Source organism: Coffea eugenioides, chromosome 6, assembly GCF_003713205.1.
Source record: "Coffea eugenioides isolate CCC68of chromosome 6, Ceug_1.0, whole genome shotgun sequence".
Taxonomy (NCBI): domain Eukaryota; kingdom Viridiplantae; phylum Streptophyta; class Magnoliopsida; order Gentianales; family Rubiaceae; genus Coffea; species Coffea eugenioides.
This window is the reverse complement of record NC_040040.1, coordinates 48,038,692-48,057,301: the sequence shown is the minus strand read 5'-3', so window position 1 is coordinate 48,057,301 and position 18,610 is coordinate 48,038,692. Positions and strand designations below refer to the sequence as shown.

At 34.9% G+C, this 18,610-nt stretch overlaps 1 protein-coding gene across 1 annotated transcript; it reads right to left on the bottom strand.

Annotated features, from left to right (window-relative positions):
* Nucleotides 1-7,504: 7,504 nt before the first annotated feature.
* LOC113774289 (uncharacterized protein At4g04775-like) lies at nt 7,505-8,045 on the bottom strand. The gene is made up of 2 exons (XM_027318841.1): nt 7,884-8,045; nt 7,505-7,834 (listed from the first exon to the last, which is right to left on the bottom strand). Exons 1-2 carry the CDS (start codon nt 8,043-8,045, stop codon nt 7,505-7,507), a joined length of 492 nt encoding a protein of 163 aa, XP_027174642.1.
* Nucleotides 8,046-18,610: the final 10,565 nt, after the last annotated feature.

The window sequence follows — 18,610 nt, the reverse complement described above, 5'->3', positions numbered from 1 at the left end:
AGAGAACCTACCATCGATGGATTGTTAGAACCTACTTGATAAGATGCAGTTGTTAAGTAACAGGACAAAAGAAGAAAAACCCTATAAGCTCCCGGGAGGGTAGGGAAAAAAGAATTTTGAATAGAATCGGGAAAAAAAAATTGAATCGTCATACAAGAAGAAAGGTAGCAAAATGCTGCCATACAAGTTTGATTAAAAATGAATGTGATATCAAAAGACGCTAGAAGCAAATATCAACACACATTCTACTGCATATGTAGTTCTACACGATGAGGTAGATTTCTAGGAAGGGGTTTAGTGGAAGAGGGTTTTATGTGTCCATTGTGAAGTACTTACTCTAAAGGTCCATGTAGACTTGAATCATTTGTTACGGAGTCATTTCCACCACCTCCGTGCATTATTTTTCAGCTAAGCAGTTCCACCACCACCTCCGTGGGTTCACTGATATGATCGCTTCTGTGGTCATTGTTGCTGCTAACATGATCTGTAGATTCTGCACCATCGTGATCTGTAGCTTCTGTGGTCATTTCCACCACCACCTCCGTGCGTTCATCGTGATCTGAAACATGATCTGTAGCTTCTGCACTGATATGATCGTGATCTGAAACATGATCTGTAGCTTCTGTGGTCGTTGTTGCTGCTGCAGTTCGGGGTTGATTAGTGTATAGAGGTCGAGAGATTGCAATCAGAACCCACAGTGAAACTAAGAGCAAGCAAACCGGCACAGGGACAAGGAAGGAGAGTAAAGATGTTACTGAAATGAGCGCAAAAATGAACATGATGCTTTGAACAAAGCAGTAGTAAATCTTCTTTCCTCGGGAAGAGAGAAGTCCAGCAGAAATCCTTAACCTGGCGTAAAATGAGAAACAGGAAATAAAGAAGCTTGAGATAGCCAACTCCATGGTCTTTGGGTGGGTTTCAAATGGGGATTCAGCTCTTCCTTGGTACTTAATTTGAAGAAGACCAAGTAACGCGGGGAAAATGAAGATGAAAATAGCCCGTGGAGCATAGAGGTCTCTTGTAGTGCTGATAGTGGTTTCCTCGGCGTCCATTAAGGGAATGAGATATAGATATGTGCCAGCAGAAGAAAATAAATGAATAAGCTAGAGTTAGAGATCTGCATAGGGTAGGAAAACTTCGAATCCTAACTTATTTATAGCTAGCTTTGATGAGGAAAACCATTCTTGCTCTTTTGTAATTTTGCAATATTTACTACTGTTAATGATTTCGTTGATTATTGTAGAGACTGACTGGTTGGTTAACAAAAGTTGATGTACATGATAGATGAGCAATTTCTCTACGCTTTCATTTAAATAGGGTTAATTCCACTTTGTCCTCCTAAACTTTGGATGATTACCCACTTTTGTCCCTAAACTTCAAAATGGGACACTTAAATCCCTAAAACTTATAAATTAAGACATTTAAATTCCTAAATTCTTATAAAAGAGGACACTTCGATCACCAACGGCATTCAGGATTCTGTTAACAATTTTCCTTAATTTGGAAGTATTTATAAGTTTAGGGATTTAAGTGTACCATTTTGAAGTTTAGGGACTAAAGTGGGTATCGTCCAAAGTTTGGGGGGACAAAATAGAATTAACCCATTTAAATATCATACACAAAGACTAAATGGTTCAAACAGCCAATCAAAAATGGGCCACTAAAAGACTAAATGGTTCAAACAGCCAATAAATAATGGCCATCCATAAGTACACGTGGTTCGGGCCCATATGAGCAATAAAAGTTGATGTACATCATAGATGAGCAATTTCTCTACGCTTTCATTTACATATCATCCACAAAGACTAAATGGTTCAAACAGCCAATTTCTCTACACCGACGAGGGATCAAAGGATCAAATCCTTTAACTTGCATTCTAATATCCAAATTTTCTTGAAAATATTTCGCCAACAGATGCGTAGGTACGCCGTACGCGTCTAAACCGGTGGTACCACCGGATTCTCTTTGACTACTTTAGATCCTCTCTTCTCCCTAATATATAGTAAAAGTAATTATAGCATAGAACCCATCTGCACCAGTGGTGCCACCAAGTATTCCTTGACCTCTTTAGATCCCCGCTTCTCGTAGGAGTAATTATAATATAGAATCTATTGTGTCGACAAAAAAAAAAAATACATATATTTCCCTTAAAATCACCAAATGTACAAATTGCTCTGCGATGACCAAAGGCAAATATATATGAGTAAGAAAAGATAATTATGCTCATACATGGGAAATTTGTCTCATGACCTTTTTTATTCTCTTTTTCTTCTTCTTTCTTTATTATATTTAAATTCTTTTTTCCTCCTCTTTTTGCATTACAATATATAAATCTCGACAAAAGTGTGCTAGCCAATTTCTCTTTATGATTGAACATTTATTGTTATTTTCTTATAAAAATTTAGTTATCCTAAACCATCGTGAGAATTCAAATAGTAATATACATTTATTAAAGATAATTCAAATGCTTGATAATTTTGCTAACAATTTCTCACTAAGCATCCAAATTAGACATTACATGCATGGTATAAATAGATTAAATTTTATCTCTCTTTTCTTCTTTACTCTTGTTAATAATTTCTTTTGAGGTTTATGTATATACATAGAGGAAAAAACCTGGGGAGCCCTTAAACTATTGCCGTTGTCATCTTTTGGCCCCCCATCTAAAATTTGTTTCCGATTGATCCTTAAACAATTAAAAATGCATACTTTGAGGACTTCTGATGACTTTAACCACAAATCTAACCGGAAGTAAAGGGCATTTTTGTCCGTTCATGTTTGCACCCTCGGGACCAGCAACTAAGTAGCGTAAAAAGAAAGATGCAACTCTTCAATTCTGTAGCAAGGCAAAATCGAAGCAACGGAAATCCTTTCCAGAAATCGAGTTTTGCCCATTTGTTGAAATCCCATCTTCTTCTTCTAATTTCATCTAAAGTATAAGAAGAATGGCTAGATAATCTTTCAATTACAGCTATTGAAGGTTGCATGGGAGAAATTCTGCATTGAAAGCTACAGATGGACAGAGAAATGAAATGGATGATCAGAAGGAGGGATGCATATTTTGACCCATATCTCGTATACGGTAATGTGCCTCTTGATTTGTAAGCTTATATCGTCGGGGTTTGTGTGTGTAATTGTTGTGTTATTATTGAACAATTTAAGGGCTGTTAAAGAATTAGATGTTGGTTGATAGGGGCTTAGATATAGTGGAGTTTAATTAAATTAATTGGGTGGAAACAGGGTCTGAGAGTTTTGTCCTGTTGGTAGGTTGCATGGGGTCCTACTATATCTGTGGTCCATTATTAGTTTACTAAAAATAGTAAATTAATGAAATTTCTGGTATAGAGTTTGACAAAAAATAGTTGATGTTGCATGGGCAATTGTTTATTTAGCAATTTTGCTGCTTATTTTTTACTACTCTATGAATATAGTGAATTTTGATTTTAATTTGATACATGATTGTGCAGAACATGGGAGTGAATATTTTACTATTAGATTGCACTATGGGGGCAAGTTTAATGGTTCGGATTACAGATTTTATACTGGTGGTGAAGTTGATCATATAGATTTGTGTGATGGTGATAGAATGTCAGTGCTTGAGATTAATGAAATGTTAAAAAAACTGGGGTATGGGGAAGAGGAAGCTGTGTTGTACTATTACCTTGAGCCGACAAGTGTTCTACCTGATGGACTAAGGCAATTGCAAACTGATCAACATGTTAACCAGTTCTGTAGTTGGGTACAGGAATATAAGGTGATGGAAGTTTACTGTGACCATAAGACCATTGAAGAGGTATTGAAAATGCAATTCAATGAGCCTGTAGAGACATATGCAGCACCACCAAAATCTGGTGTTTTGATAGAAGAAATAGATGATGAGGGCAGAGTTATAGAGGAGCCTTGTACTGATATGGTATTAACCAAAAAGCCTTTGAATGCTGAAACTCAAAATCAAAAAAAAAGTGGTGCAAGTGTAGGTGAAAATTCAACAGAAAAACAGGTGCAGAAAGACATTGTTAATGAAAAGATTCCAACCTCACAGGCTGAAATTGAAAGTGGCAAACAAAAGACAGCAACTAAAACAGTGGGAGGGGTAGGTACTAGTAAGGGTAGAGACAATGATGCTGCTGATGACACGAGCAGCAGCTCAGATAATGAGCAGTTCAGTGCTGATGATAATTTCTGCAGAGATGACTTGATGTTTGAGGATGCAGGCAGTATAGATGAAACAGAAAATGACCAGCAATCTGTGGGAAGGCAGCAGCAGGAGCATGAAGATGTGACTGGAACTTCTAACATTCCTACCCAACAATCACAAAAGAAAGGCAAAAAAAATAAAGCAAGACAGCCTGCAACTTTTGGTTCAAAATCTATAGATGTTGGAGCTGCATTTGATGGGGACAAAATAGATGATCAACTAGATAGTGGGGAAGAGTCATCTGAGGAAAGGGGAGGACATATGCCCAAATTCATTGACTTTATCCCAGAGAGGGACATGAAGAATCCAAAATTCTTTAAAGGGCAAAGATTTGCTGATAGCAGGGAGTTCAAAGAAGCTCTTAAAAACTATGCAATTGTTAATGGTAAACCTGTGAAGCCTTGCAAAAATGAGAGAAAAAGAGTTAGAGCAAAATGTAAGCACCCCTGTAGGTGGTTTGTTTTTGCCTCAACAGTAAATTGTCTAGGCACAAATGACTTAGTGGTGAAGTCAATCTATGATAAGCATGAAAACTGTGGCCATGCTTGGAAGAATAGAGCTATTACCTCAAAGTGGTTGGCAAATAGGTATGAAGAGAGGTACAGATCCAACCTACAACTGCCTGTGAAAGAGTTAATACAAACAGTTGATGAAGAGTACAGGTCCAAAATCACTAGAGCAGTGGCATATAAAGCAAGAGCACTAGCTACTCAAACTGTGAAGGGTTCAGCTGAAGAGCAGTACAAACTTTTGGGTAGGTACTCTGAGGAGCTTAAAAAAACTCATCCAGGTACAACGACTGAAATTGTATTCACTCCATTCAGAAAACCTGGTGGTAATCCAACATTCATGCGATTCTATTGCTGTTTGGGGCCACTTAAGAGGGGATTTTTTAGTGGTTGCAGGCCACTAATAGGTCTTGATGGTTGTCATACTAAAGGAACTCATCGTGGTCAATTACTAACAGCTATGGGTGTTGACCCTAACAATGGATGGTGGCCCATTGCATGGGCAGTTGTTGAAAAAGAAGCTGGAGAGCAATGGAAATGGTTCCTTCAACTCCTGGCTGATGACTTGAATATTGACAATCAACATCATTACACCTTCATTTCTGATCAACAAAAGGTAAGAATATCAATATAGTTTGAGTGTTAACAATTGTTCCAATAGAAATGATATCCTTCATATTTATCAGTTTGAGTGTTGACTCATTTTTTTTTACCTTTGTAAAGGGATTGGACAGAGCTTTGTCTGAGATACTTCCTGGGAGTGAGCATAGATATTGTGTACAACACATGTACAGAAATTTTAAAAAAAAACATCCCGGCAAAGCTTTGAAGTCCAAGATGTGGGGTATAGCCACTAGTACAAGTATGGAAGAGTTCAACAAGGCCATGGAAGACATGAAAGATTTTGACTGTGAGGCCTTTAAATGGGTGGAAAAAGCACCTCATGCCAGGCACTGGTGTAAGGCATTTTTTCCAGTCCATACGAAATGTGATATGCTGGTAAACAATATTTGTGAAACCTTCAATGCGTTCATTCTTGAAGCCAGAGACAAACCAATAATATCAATGCTTGAACAAATAAGAGAGAAGGTGATGCAGAGGATCCAACAAAGAAGAGAAGGGATATCTAAATGGACTGAACCAGTAGGGCCCCTAATCAAAGAATTGATTGAGGATAGAATTAAGCAGGCCTGTCTTTGGGAGCCAATCTGGAATGGTTTGTATGGCTACCAAGTGAAAGGTCCTCGGGCAGCTCAATATGCAGTAGATTTCAGAAAAAACACATGCACGTGCCAACTTTGGGAGATAAGTGGGATTCCGTGTATTCATGCCATTTCTGCAATGCTGGTGTCTGATAGAAATCCAATGCAGTTGACAGCCCCATGCTACTCAAGAGAGTTGTTTGCTAAAATTTATGAGAATGTCTTGGAGCCAATTAGTGGGGTCTCACTTTGGCCTAATTCTGAGCATTTGGAAATGGATCCTCCAGTCGCTTGTGTACAACCTGGAAGGCCAAAAAAGGCTAGAAGAAGGGATATAACAGAGGAAAAGGGAAATAGTACCAAGCTGCGCAAGATAGTTGTGATGCACTGTAGAAAATGTGGAGAGACTGGCCACAATGCTGCAACTTGTTCAAGAGATAGAGGGGCTGAGCAGCAACAGCAAAGCCAAAATTCAGAAAAGCAACAGTCCAAACGAGTATGAAATTTGAATTTTCACTAACATTGTTTGTACATTAATCCACATATTGATCTGGCCACATTTACACTTTCAGGGAAGGAGAGAAAAGCAGAGTGTACCTGAATCTTCTCATGCAAATAAAGAGCAGGGACAGCAATCTAGACAGCCTACCCAACAGCAGAATCAATCACAAAACAACCAACAACAACAGCCATCTCAGGTTAGACAACAACACCAACCACCACCCTTCAATCAGTCAACACAACAGCAAAAGCAACGGCAACCACCCCAGAATCAAGCCTCCAGGACAAAGAAAAACAATACATTGACTGATGCTGAAAAGGGAAGGATAAACTCCAACTATGCTTATCTTGGAAAGCAGCCTCCTTTTTCTGTAGGAAGATGGAAAGGAAGATGGGGCCAAGGTAGATCTACAAGAAGTGGTACTCAAAATCAAAGTGAAAGTGCTGGTGGAAGAGGAAGAGGAAGAGGAAGTGGGAAGCCAAATCAGGATGAAGTTGCTGGTACAGGAGGAAGAAGAAATGTCAATCCAACTCAAAGTGAGGGTGCTGGTGCAAGAGGAAGAGGAAGAGGACGTGTGCCTTCATCTTCAACTAACTATTAGATTTGTTGCCTAGTCAATGGCATTGGATGCCATTTTACTTTTGCTTTCAGAACATGACTTGTCTCGTGCTATGTCGAGCATGAAAATGACTTGTCTTTTTGGTGGTTTATTCGTAGATGTCGTACAGTTGGACCACCTTTTGTTTGTTAATTAAGTGGCTTGACTCTTGGTATTAATGATGTAATTATATGTTGGCAGTTGGTATTTAATCAAAAAGGTTTTTGATTTCCCTATGTTCTATCATAATCCAATTTTACACTATTCTAGCTTTTCCATTGTTAAACATGTTAAAATGAACACGTCAAATATACCATTGTTTCAATTGTACATTGCTCACAAAAACAGAATAAACCAATATGATGCAATCATTAAAGCAAAACATGCTTGTCCAATACGTTCTGTGTCCAATTAAAGCAAAACATGCTTTTCCATTCACCCATGAACTACATTTGTACATATTACATTCCAGTTCCACTTTCTTCATTCCTTTGCTTATAATACATCTTTCTGGGGTAATTGCAATAGATCATTATTTCCTAAATTTCCAAACACCCAGACTGCAAATACTGCTAACACAAAGCCATAGGTGATTGCAAGAGCTGCAGCAAACTTCCTCTCCCTTGATGCATGTTGTTGCATCATAATTTCCAACCTTCGAACCTTTGTCTGCAATTTTGCTGCTTTGCACTCCCACTTTTGTGCAGACTCTTCGGCATTTGTGAGCTGTTTCTCCATTTGATTGATTCGCCGAAGCAACCCAGGTATAATCTCCACTGAACGCGGACACATTTCTTCATCTATCCATTTCCAATACTTGCATCCCTAACTCAAATTCAAATTCATAACAAAATAGCAATTACTAACAACTTACCTCAGCAATTACTAACAACTTCACTAAATTACTGCTATCCATTACCTGAGCAACTGGACATTCCGCATATCTTCGACCTGGATTCCGTGGAGTCCATGACGTTTTCAGAATGGTACTCAATCCGCAGCCACACATTGGAGGTATTGGATTTGATCTTGGCATCTTCCACCTCGTCGTTTCCAATGTTATACGTGCAAGAAAACCCTAATTTTTCTTTCTTTTGCAGAAGAAGAAGATGGGATTTCAACAAATGGGCAAAACTCGATTTCTGGAAAGGATTTCCGTTGCTTCGATTTTGCCTTGCTACAGAATTGAAGAGTTGCATCTTTCTTTTTACGCTACTTAGTTGCTGGTCCCGAGGGTGCAAACATGAACGGACAAAAATGCCCTTTACTTCCGGTTAGATTTGTGGTTAAAGTCATCAGAAGTCCTCAAAGTATGCATTTTTAATTGTTTAAGGATCAATCGGAAACAAATTTTAGATGGGGGGCCAAAAGATGACAACGGCAATAGTTTAAGGGCTCCCCAGGTTTTTTCCTCATATACATATTGCCATTCCCTTTTTTTTTGGGCAAATTGTCCAATTGGCCCTTGAACTCTTTGTCTATGTAAAAATAAGCCCCTCATCTATTTTTTGCTGACTTTAAGCCCTCGAACTTGTAAAATTGGGCACCCGTGACCCTTTTAGCCAGTTTCTCCGATTTTGCAACCGGAAGCCCAATTCACACGAATGCCAGTGTGCTTCTTCAAAGGGCATTTTTGTCTGCATTTTTTAAGCAAAAACCCTTGAAGTAACAAATAGGCATTTTTTCTAAGCAAAAACCCATTGCATCACCATTCTTTTTTCCCATGAATTATACCCATCTCCTTCACATTCCCATTTTTTTATTACTATTGCTCCCTCCTCTGGTCCTCCTCCTCAACTCTTTCCCCTTTTCTTCTTATTCTTCTTCACCAAATGTCATCATCACCCAAATCCTCTCATAAAAATCATCGAAGCCACTTCCCTCTTCAGAAATCCCTTTTCCAGCAAAACGCTTCTTTCCCCCATTCAAGCCCTGTTCATACCACGTCTAATAAAACTGCTAATTCTTCTTACGGCAAGTCAATTTCTGCTAGTATTAATTTTGCTAGTGACTTCAATCATCTTTGTCCGCATTTATTGGAGCTCCGATCTAAACTTGGACCCGACCCTTTTCGGAACCTTCAAGACTGCCTTGAGGTCCGCCCCCTTGGCTGGGTCTCGGTTCGCTGGAAGCCCGGTCAAGAGGTTGTGCAATGCGGCACCTGTAAGGCCTCGTCCCCGAGATTGTTCGCATGCATCTCCTGCGCCGCCGTCTCCTGCCAGCTCCACACAACTTCCCATGCCACGCAGGCGGATGACGATATCGGCTGCTCCTCTCTTTCCTCCTTCCATGCCATCGCGGTGGATGTTGACTGTGTCAAGCTCTTCTGCTGCGTCTGCAAGGACCATGTCTACGACAGCGGCTTATTCAGCTCCTCGTCCTTTGAATAGAAGATGCGGACAAAAATACCCTTTGAAGAAGCATACTAGCATTCGTGTGAATTGGGCTACCGGTTGCAAAACTGAAGAAACTGGCTAAAAGAGTCACGGGTGCCCAATTTTACAAGTTTGAGGGCTTAAAGTCAGCAAAAAATAGATGAGGGGATTATTTTTATCTAGACAAAGAGTTCAAGGATCAATTGGATAATTTGCCCTTTTTTTTTTTTGCATGATTGCTCAATGTCTCAAGAACGCTTGGGAGCAACTGTTCTTGGCCATTATGGGAAAATCATTCTTTATTTGTTTATTCGATGGTATAACACATTCTGTCTTTTGCTTCACATGGCTCGAGGAAAAAATAATTTGATTCGAAATTTTATCTATGTATTCAATTCTAATAAATCATAAAAAGGTGCATAAAACCATCAAATCAATTAGATTGCGGTTTAAGTCTTTTTTTCCCTTCTTTACGAGCATGCTATTTTTTGGACATTTCTAATAATATCGTCTCATTACTACTTTGGCATTTTTAATTTCCAAAATTTTAGCCCCGATTAGCAAAAGGGTGATTCAAGAAACCCTCTAGGTGTGATTCAAGATGCAAAATCTAAAGAAACTTATTTTCTTCCAACATTGAGATGTAATTCATTCATTGAATTTACAAGCAAATGCTTTATTTCAATTTTAAGAAAAAAGAGGTTTTGAGTACTGAAAAAAAGGTCTTAATTTATACAAGTTGCTCACTTGAGCTTGTAATAATTTATAAAATACATATGCTTGTGACACGTAGGATAAATCAGGAGCCAGAGGAAATGCATCTCAAGTACATCAATTACTAGTCCCCAAAACTTCTAATTTTAAATGAATTTAGGACAACTTACGGAAAATTATAATAGCAAATGGTCAAAATCAAATTGTTGTTAGTCCAAAGTTTTGAATTTGCACTTTTAGCACCTAATGTTCGAAGTTTTGATCAATATGGTCCCATACTTTTAATTAATCATAATTAGGGGTTTTAAGATTATGTAAATGTAAATTGAATTAAATACAAGACAAATCCATTCCTAAGTTCCTCCAAAATTTTATAAACATAGTTTATATAAAAATCATTGTTTAAGCAAAACAGCGTCTCTTTATTGAATAAGTTAAAATTGGATGACAATAATATATAAAATAAAATTTCTCGAAGAAAATGAGAATTCTAGTTTTAACATAAAACTTTAATATCATTACTATTACTATTACAGCAACTCTTGCATGACTTGTAGACAGAGGACCCAAACTGTTATAGTTAGGGGTTGTTAAGTATAAAATGTAGTGAAGGTAAGTAACATTGTGAAGAGCATTTGGAACTTTTGAAAAAACATCTTTGTGTTTCTTCTTGTCTTCCTACCTATTAAAATCTAATGTTTCAATACTAAAGTTTTATAGTATTTATTTTAACATTTCTAAAATTATGATTCATTCAAATAATTTTATAAAAAAGCGTCTTCATTTCAAACTCAATTGACCACCTATTGAATAAAAAATAAAAATGGATCAACCTAATTTTACTTATAATAATGCTCATTATATTTTAAAGGAATATTTAATTAAGTTGTTTAATTATCACTAAAAGTGAAAAATTATAGAACCTATTATCAAGTAATTATTTAATAGTGTAAAATAATAATTACACATGTTATACCAAATTTGAGATTAACCATATAAAAGAGAAGAAGTATAAGAGAAATTAGTGGAACAAATAAATACAAAAAATAGGATTAAATACAAAACATCCCTTTGTGATTAATCAAATGTTCACCTTAACTTCTTATGATTTAAAAACCTACATTAAAGCCCCTTGTGCTTTAGACTATAGTGAAATGTTAAATTTTCCGTTGCATATAACAATGTTAAATATTAAATTGGTCATTTAACCTTTAGGACAAATTCATATTACGAAAGTAAGCCTCTTTTCTTCTTTTCTTTATTTTCATACCCTTCCTTTCCAATTCTGTTTTCTTTTTCTTTTTCTTTTGTATTCGTTCTTACTTCTCACATTTGAACCTCCTCTGCCAACCCACACCAATCTTTTTCACAACTATTAGACTTGGACCCAATAGGAAGCGGTAGCTGGATTGTTTAGAGAAACCATGAGAAGGTGGGGCAGCTAAATCAGCAAATTTTTTCCTTTTATTTTTTTCCAATACTTCCCTAGTAGTTTCAGATGGGAAGCACTCTCAAAAAAAAAACTACCTATTCAATTTGTTTTGCTCCAAAGTTCAACATGCTTAAACTCTACATGCACAACTCGCAGAGAAATATCTGTCGTGATTATACTTGCGATTGCATCACGATTCAGGAGCTATTACTCTCTTGGTAAATTGAGTTTTTATTACAAAGCTTGGACTAGGCTTGCTTGGTGCTGCAATGGCGCAAAACATCTTGCGAGAGCTTCTTGTCATTGGTCAAATAGGATATATTATTTCTGGTCATTCACTAGTTTTTTCAGTGGGCTTTTTGAGTCACTGACCAGTTTTATGAAGTTTTCATTTTTCTCCGTAATAATATTATGGTGCTATGAAACTTTTGTGCAATATATTATGACCCTTTTGGAGATTTCAGCCTTTACCTAATTAGCAAAATAGTGGCTTGGCACTTTGGTTTTCCACAAAGTTGCACTATATTTTTCATGTAATTTTGCAACCATCCGTTATGGCTGCCAGCATCAACTATGGTGGCACACCGCAGAGTGCAAGAGACATCAACTATGGTTGAAGAAGAACATCGGAGACGAGGAGGAAGACTTTTTCGTGATATTCTATTGCTACCTAAAGTCAATCTGAAATCATAGTTTGAACCCAGATTCTCTTTAGAATCGCATTTAAACCTTAGTTTAAAGGGCAACTCCATAATTTCATCATTGTTTCATTTAAAAATTATGACTATTTTCATTTGACTGTTAAATTGGATGAAAAAACTAACAGTTTCAATTATCTTAAAACCATGAGGGGGTAAATGGTAGGTTTTTAAACCATAAGGAGTCAAGGTGAACATTCACTCAACTATAGGGGATTTTGTGTATTTCAAAAGAAGAAATGAAGTAATAATGGCAGCAAAACTACTTTTTAAATTATTTTATTGTTCCGAATCCATGTCAAAACCAATCATTCAACCCAATCCATACTCAGGTATGTTCAATGATCCTTAGTCATAGTTCAACCAACCCTATCTTGAATTGAGAAACATGTTCATAATTCTTAATATAATGTCAGAATATCTATTTAAGAAATTAAATTAAAAATTTTATCATAAAAAGAGCCAAAAAATAATCAGTTTTAATAGAAAAAAGTAAACAAGATATGAAACTAAATAAAAAACTTGAAAAAAAAAATAAAAGTAGCACAAAGATCTATGCGATGCCAAGTAAAGCTTCAATAGAGAAACTGGTAAAGTTTTAATGGCAAAGCTTCAATAGAAAAATTCGATTTGATTTGTTCAAGTGGCAATCACCATTAGGGGCACAATGAAATCGAATAGCTTGACTCGAACTCACGAGTAATTTGGCCAACTACTCGACTCGAGTTCGGTCAAAGCCGAACTTGAGTCGAGTTTGAGTTACTCGCTTGAATTAACTAGTCAAGGTCAAATATCTATTAGGCAAGATTGAAAGCTCGATGAATAGCTCGAGTTCAATAGGCATTTATTTAATATATACATACATATATATATATATATATTCGTTTATTTATTAAGTTACTCTTTTGGGTTTGTTAGTTACAATATTTATGACCTTAACGAGTTCGTTATAATATTAATGAAGGGTGAATGAGTAATTTTTGCTGGAGAAATATGATGAAAGGATGAAAATGAAAAAACAAAAGCTCATTCTTTTTTTTGAGAGACGATAGAAGTTTTTATTGATATGTCAAAACTGTACAGTATTTAAGCAACGGCTCAATTATCTTTTAAACTCAAAACACTCAAAAAGTCTTCATTCAAATGCATGCAAGAGAAGCATAATTAACAATTAAAGGAAGAGAACAATTATAATTGAGAAACAAAAAAACTATTACGGATTATATTGCAAAAATTATAAAGTTTTTGGGATCAAAATATAATTTTTCAAAAATTTAGGGGTCAAAATTTAATAAAGATAAAGTTTAGGGTCAAAATGCGATTAAATTAAGGGCCTGAATAAAGAAATCCAAAATTTTAGGGCAACTGTAAAATTACTCAGAAGATTAGGGCCAACTTGCAAAATTCGCTTTCTGATTGAGAAAAATACAAATAAAATGATTTTGGGACATTTTAAGAATTTGGGCCGCACAACTTTGGCCCACAAAAAAGAAATAAATTGTCTTATTGACAAGGAACAGACAAGCCCAAGTAATTACACACTCAAACATATTAATGATATTGGGCTTAAACTCCCAATCCCAGTCACAAGCCCGAGCAAAAAAATAAGACACTAGCTCAAGTAAATTAAAAAAAACAAGCCCATTGTTTTCTTCCTTTTTTCTTTCTTTCTTTTCCTTTTTTTTCCGTTTTTTCTTTCTTCTTCTTCTTCCCAGAATTGAAGAGCTGTAAATGGTATAAGCTTCTCAGCATCAAGCCCAAAGATAACAGTGTTTATGCAGCTTGTATCATCATCCACAGCAATTCCAATTCTGGTCCTAATACGCATTGAGAATAAAACATTATATTCTAATTTTTCATTATAGGAGAGTGAAACTTAATTTGGCAATTACCTTGCTACAACTTTGCTCTTTTCTTTGCAAGATGGGCATCTTATAACCCATCCCACATCAGTATTGATAGCCTTTTGGCAGCTATCACATGTTTCAAACCAGAATTTTTACTGTCCAGGGGTCAACCTGGTTTTCCCTCCTATCCAAGCTGTTTTTACCTAATAGATTTTTTTGAACAGAAAGAAGAACACTGAGTTTTGCATTATTTTGGATAGCTAAAATATATAAATCAGGTCATAAATAAAAAAGGAAGTTACATCTTTGAGTGTGTTAAGTGCATTGGCTCCACTGATCACATCATTAGCACTTGGAGCTGGTAGCAGCCTAGATGAATCTTTGTATGCCATTTGTTGAATCAACTCTACAATTTCTTCTTTATTTGCATTATACCTATCCAAAAAAACAATGCAGTAGACCATAAGAATTCAAAGGGATCTAGAAGAGTTGCACTAAAATGGTCAGAGAATATATGTACCATTCCTTGAGTGCATTTGCTTTAGGAGTGGGAGTATTAATCAGAAGACTACTCCCAGGCTTGGTTGTTAGGGATAAGTTTAACAATAAAAGTAATATTTTGTGTTAAATAATAAAGCAATTTCTAGGACAGCGATTGGCTAAGTTATTCGAAGTGGTTGACTGTCATGGAAATATGAGGTGTTAAAAGGATATTAACTTCACTTACAATTAAAATTTGTGATTTTCAGCTTCATGCCAATGATAATGTTGGCATTCCCGATGCTGTTTGCAAGTTGCGTTCTTGATTTTGTTCAAACTCATTCTAAAGAGTAGGAAGCATCGCCTTTTCCCTTTGCAAAGAAGGGGAAAAATGGGGAAGAAAGTGAATGAAACAGTTTTATGCATTAGATAGAAATATTAAAAGTAAGGTTTATATAACTAACTCTTGATTCACGACAACAAAGTCTCTTGTTGTAGAGCCATTATTCTGTTCCTTTGTTGCAAATGCACTAACAACAACAGCCTATAGATCTTTATACAAACCAAAAGAGGAGATTAGATGTGTTTCAATAATTAAAGGAAATATGAAAATGAATTTATATTCCAATTAGTAAAGCACAAGTATCACTTACTCTGAACATTTTCCTTGGCTGCGAACCTAAAGAGGTCCTCAAATTTGGTGAATTCAAATGTATGGTAGCATTGGTGGATTTGGCTCTACATATTCTTCAACTAATGTCTTGTTATGAATCACCCATGAGAATTCATAGTCGCTAATTTTATACTTTGCATCCTGTTTTTTGACGGTCCCACCAGTGATGTAGTATCACTTAAATGGCTGCAGTAGATTAGCAAAATAACAAATGTCATCCCCACAAATGACCGCTGAAACCTTAGTCCCCTGTTCACACAAAGAACCAAGATGGGCAATATTAACCAAAAGGCTGAAGCAGAACATTCAAGGTAAGAAATATACAACCGTAAGCATGTAGAGGTTTTTTTTTTGGGTGGGGGGGGAGGGGGAAGAAAACTTATAACAGTAATGTTTGAGTTGCAAGAAGTCAATCAATAAGAATAACCAAAGACGTATGAAGAAAAACAGTAGAAAAACCACATAAGAATTAGACAACTAAACAACAATTCTTTGGAAGCCGCCAAGTTTATAATTACAAACTGTATCAAGCTTAATGTTTTCAATATATAGAAAATTAAGCTGAAATAGAAGTTTTATCTACGCTGCGAATTTGATTAGGCTCAATTCAATTGGCTCGTAGCCCCATTCCAAATTATGGACCAAATAAGTGTCCTAACTGATAACTTACAAGCGATCATCTTCTTAATGGATCAATTTTAAATGTTCACCATTTTTGTGGGTAAGGAATTAGCATGATACACTTATATGTGCTTAAAGCTTCAATTCTAGTTTTCAATGCCACAGACGATATTCAATTCCGAGTTTTCTATAGAAAGTTATGATCAAAAATTTTTTATAGTAATATCTTGAAATAATACGATCCTACGATCTAGAATGCAATCCCACCGATTTTGTTTGTTTAGGGTAAAATTTTGATCCTAATTACAATTCTACATCCGGATCGTGATTTTAACGACTATAATGAGTAATTGACCTAGTAAATTTTAATTTTAATTTAGAAATTAGATAAGTAATCTTAGATATAACATGGTGACTTTCAAATCGATATCGAATTTGTAGATAAGTAATCATAAATATAATTAACGTAGTACTCCAAGAAACTAGAATTGAGATTGTAGATAAAATAATCATAAACATATATCACATAATACAAATGTTTCAAAGGTTGAACACTTCAACTATTGAAATAACTAGATGGTTACCAATTTAAATTCTAACTCTGCAACTAGTTGTACTAGACATGGCACCTATAAATCACAAATTTGACTAGTAATATAGTGTCAAAATTTGAGACTTTTTAATATATTAATGTTATCTAATTATAAGGATAACCAAATTATCGTAAAAATCAAAGTTTACTCTTAAAAGTAATTAGTGCTAAATTAAAGGTTTTGTTGTGATATGAATTATCTAATGATAGCAAATGCATTGACACAAGCAAGCAAAGATATCTAGATAAATGCCAATTACAATCTCGTGTTCAAATTAACATACACTAGCATTTATAACATTTACAATTCCGTGTTTAAATGCACATCCAATGTGTGTGCAATCAAAAAATATATAATATCTATGATCATATATTTTAAATAAAATTTTTATTATCGAAACAAACTTTAATCTTTTAATAATGTTCATAAAATAATTTTATATTAGTAGTTACAATATTTAGTGGTGGTTATGTTGAAAACATATAATTAAATAGTTAAAAGTAAAAATAGTGATAAATAGTTATAGATAGTTAAAGTAAAAGTAGTTTTTATAAGGGCAAAAAATAAATTTTATAAAATGTTAACCCCGGATCCATTCTTCAAACTTTATATATAGTATAGATAACCATACACCTACATTCACTGAGTATTCTATTATAACAAAATGTACCTACATTTTCATAGTTTTCACATTTACTATCCCTTCTTCTTTTTTTTTCCATTTGTTTAAGGTAATTTATCCAATTTTTGCCATTCAATTTTTTAATTCTGCTTATTTGTTCAAAAGCGATTTTTCTTTATTTGATTTACCTTTTTTTAATTCTATTTAATATAATTTAACCAACATTTTTCTTTTTCTTTAAGAAAAAACACTATTCTTATAATTTGTAAATGTGATGGCTATCCCAACTATCCATGACTATGCAAAAGAAAAAAAAAGAATAATTGGTGCATATACACAATTATCACATTTGATACATGAAGTTTTTCAATTAACTAATTACATTAATGAATTATTCTACGACATAAATAATCACAAATAACCAAGAGATAATCCAAAATGCATAGATGAAATTCACAGTATGGAAGCATATAATTTTATAACCTTTTAAACTTTGTATGATTTCTAAAGGAAGTAATTGACTTTCGAGATACCATGTATGCATATTGAAATTAATATCGTATATTTAATAGTAACTTGTATAGTGCTTGTAATTAGAATGTAAAAGGTAACTAAGACTGTTAATTATCCACAATATATATATAAATGTGAAAAAAATGTTCAAAACATTATTCATATTTTATTAAATGAATTTTTTTGCCATTCACTTTCAAAATAGTAACTTTACGTCCTTTACAAAATTAAGTTTGTAAAATTTTGTCCCAACCTAGGTTTTTGACTACTTTTTATCTTGAATCAATCATGTGACCTACACAAGGTCATTTTTTTATGGCAAAAAAGTTAGATCTCATTTATAATTAAATAAATGATGAAATTCATATTTATTTTTTGCCATTTGTCCTAAAAAGTAATCTGACATTTTTGCAATATTCATTTTTGTCCTAAAAAGTAAAATCTAACATTCATATTTATCTTTGCCATTTGCCATAAAAACATTTTTATTTAGTATGCAAGAATTGAATCTTTTTCAACTGTAAGTATTCCTTGTAGAGTGAACTATAATCCATTTGGTACCAACATGGCATGTTAAGGTCGAGATCGTAATTCTGAAAACACGACTAGTATGTTAAGTAGCTTGTTAGCGATAACAAAACTCAGGTTTTGATGCAAAAAAAAAAAAAAGTCATTAATTCACAGCCGGTTGTCATTAATACACGCAAAAAAATTTTCCGGGTTCCATCTAGGGGTGCAATCAAGTCAAGCTGCTCGCGAGGAGCTTGCGAGCGGCTTAGTAAAAAGACCGAGCTCGAGCTACTCGTTACATTCAACGAGTCGAGTTTGAGTTCCAAAAATAAATACTCGAGTGCTCGACGAGTTTAATCGAGTTTTTATATTAAATTTATATTGTATATTTTGAAAAAAAAAATTATAGGCTTATTTCAAAACTCGAGCTCGAGCTCGAGTAGATTGGGATTGATATTTACTCGAGTTTACTCGAGTTCAAACGAGTTGAGCTTAATTTTATTTTATCGAGTCGTGCTCGAGT

Coding starts and splice junctions, on each gene's coding strand:
- LOC113774289 (XM_027318841.1), bottom strand. CDS start 8,045: ATGCCAAGATCAAATCCAATACCTCCAATGTGTGGCTGCGGATTGAGT. Junction 7,835..7,883: donor AGTTGTTAGTAATTGCTGAG/GTAAGTTGTTAG, acceptor AATTTGAGTTAG/GGATGCAAGTATTGGAAATG.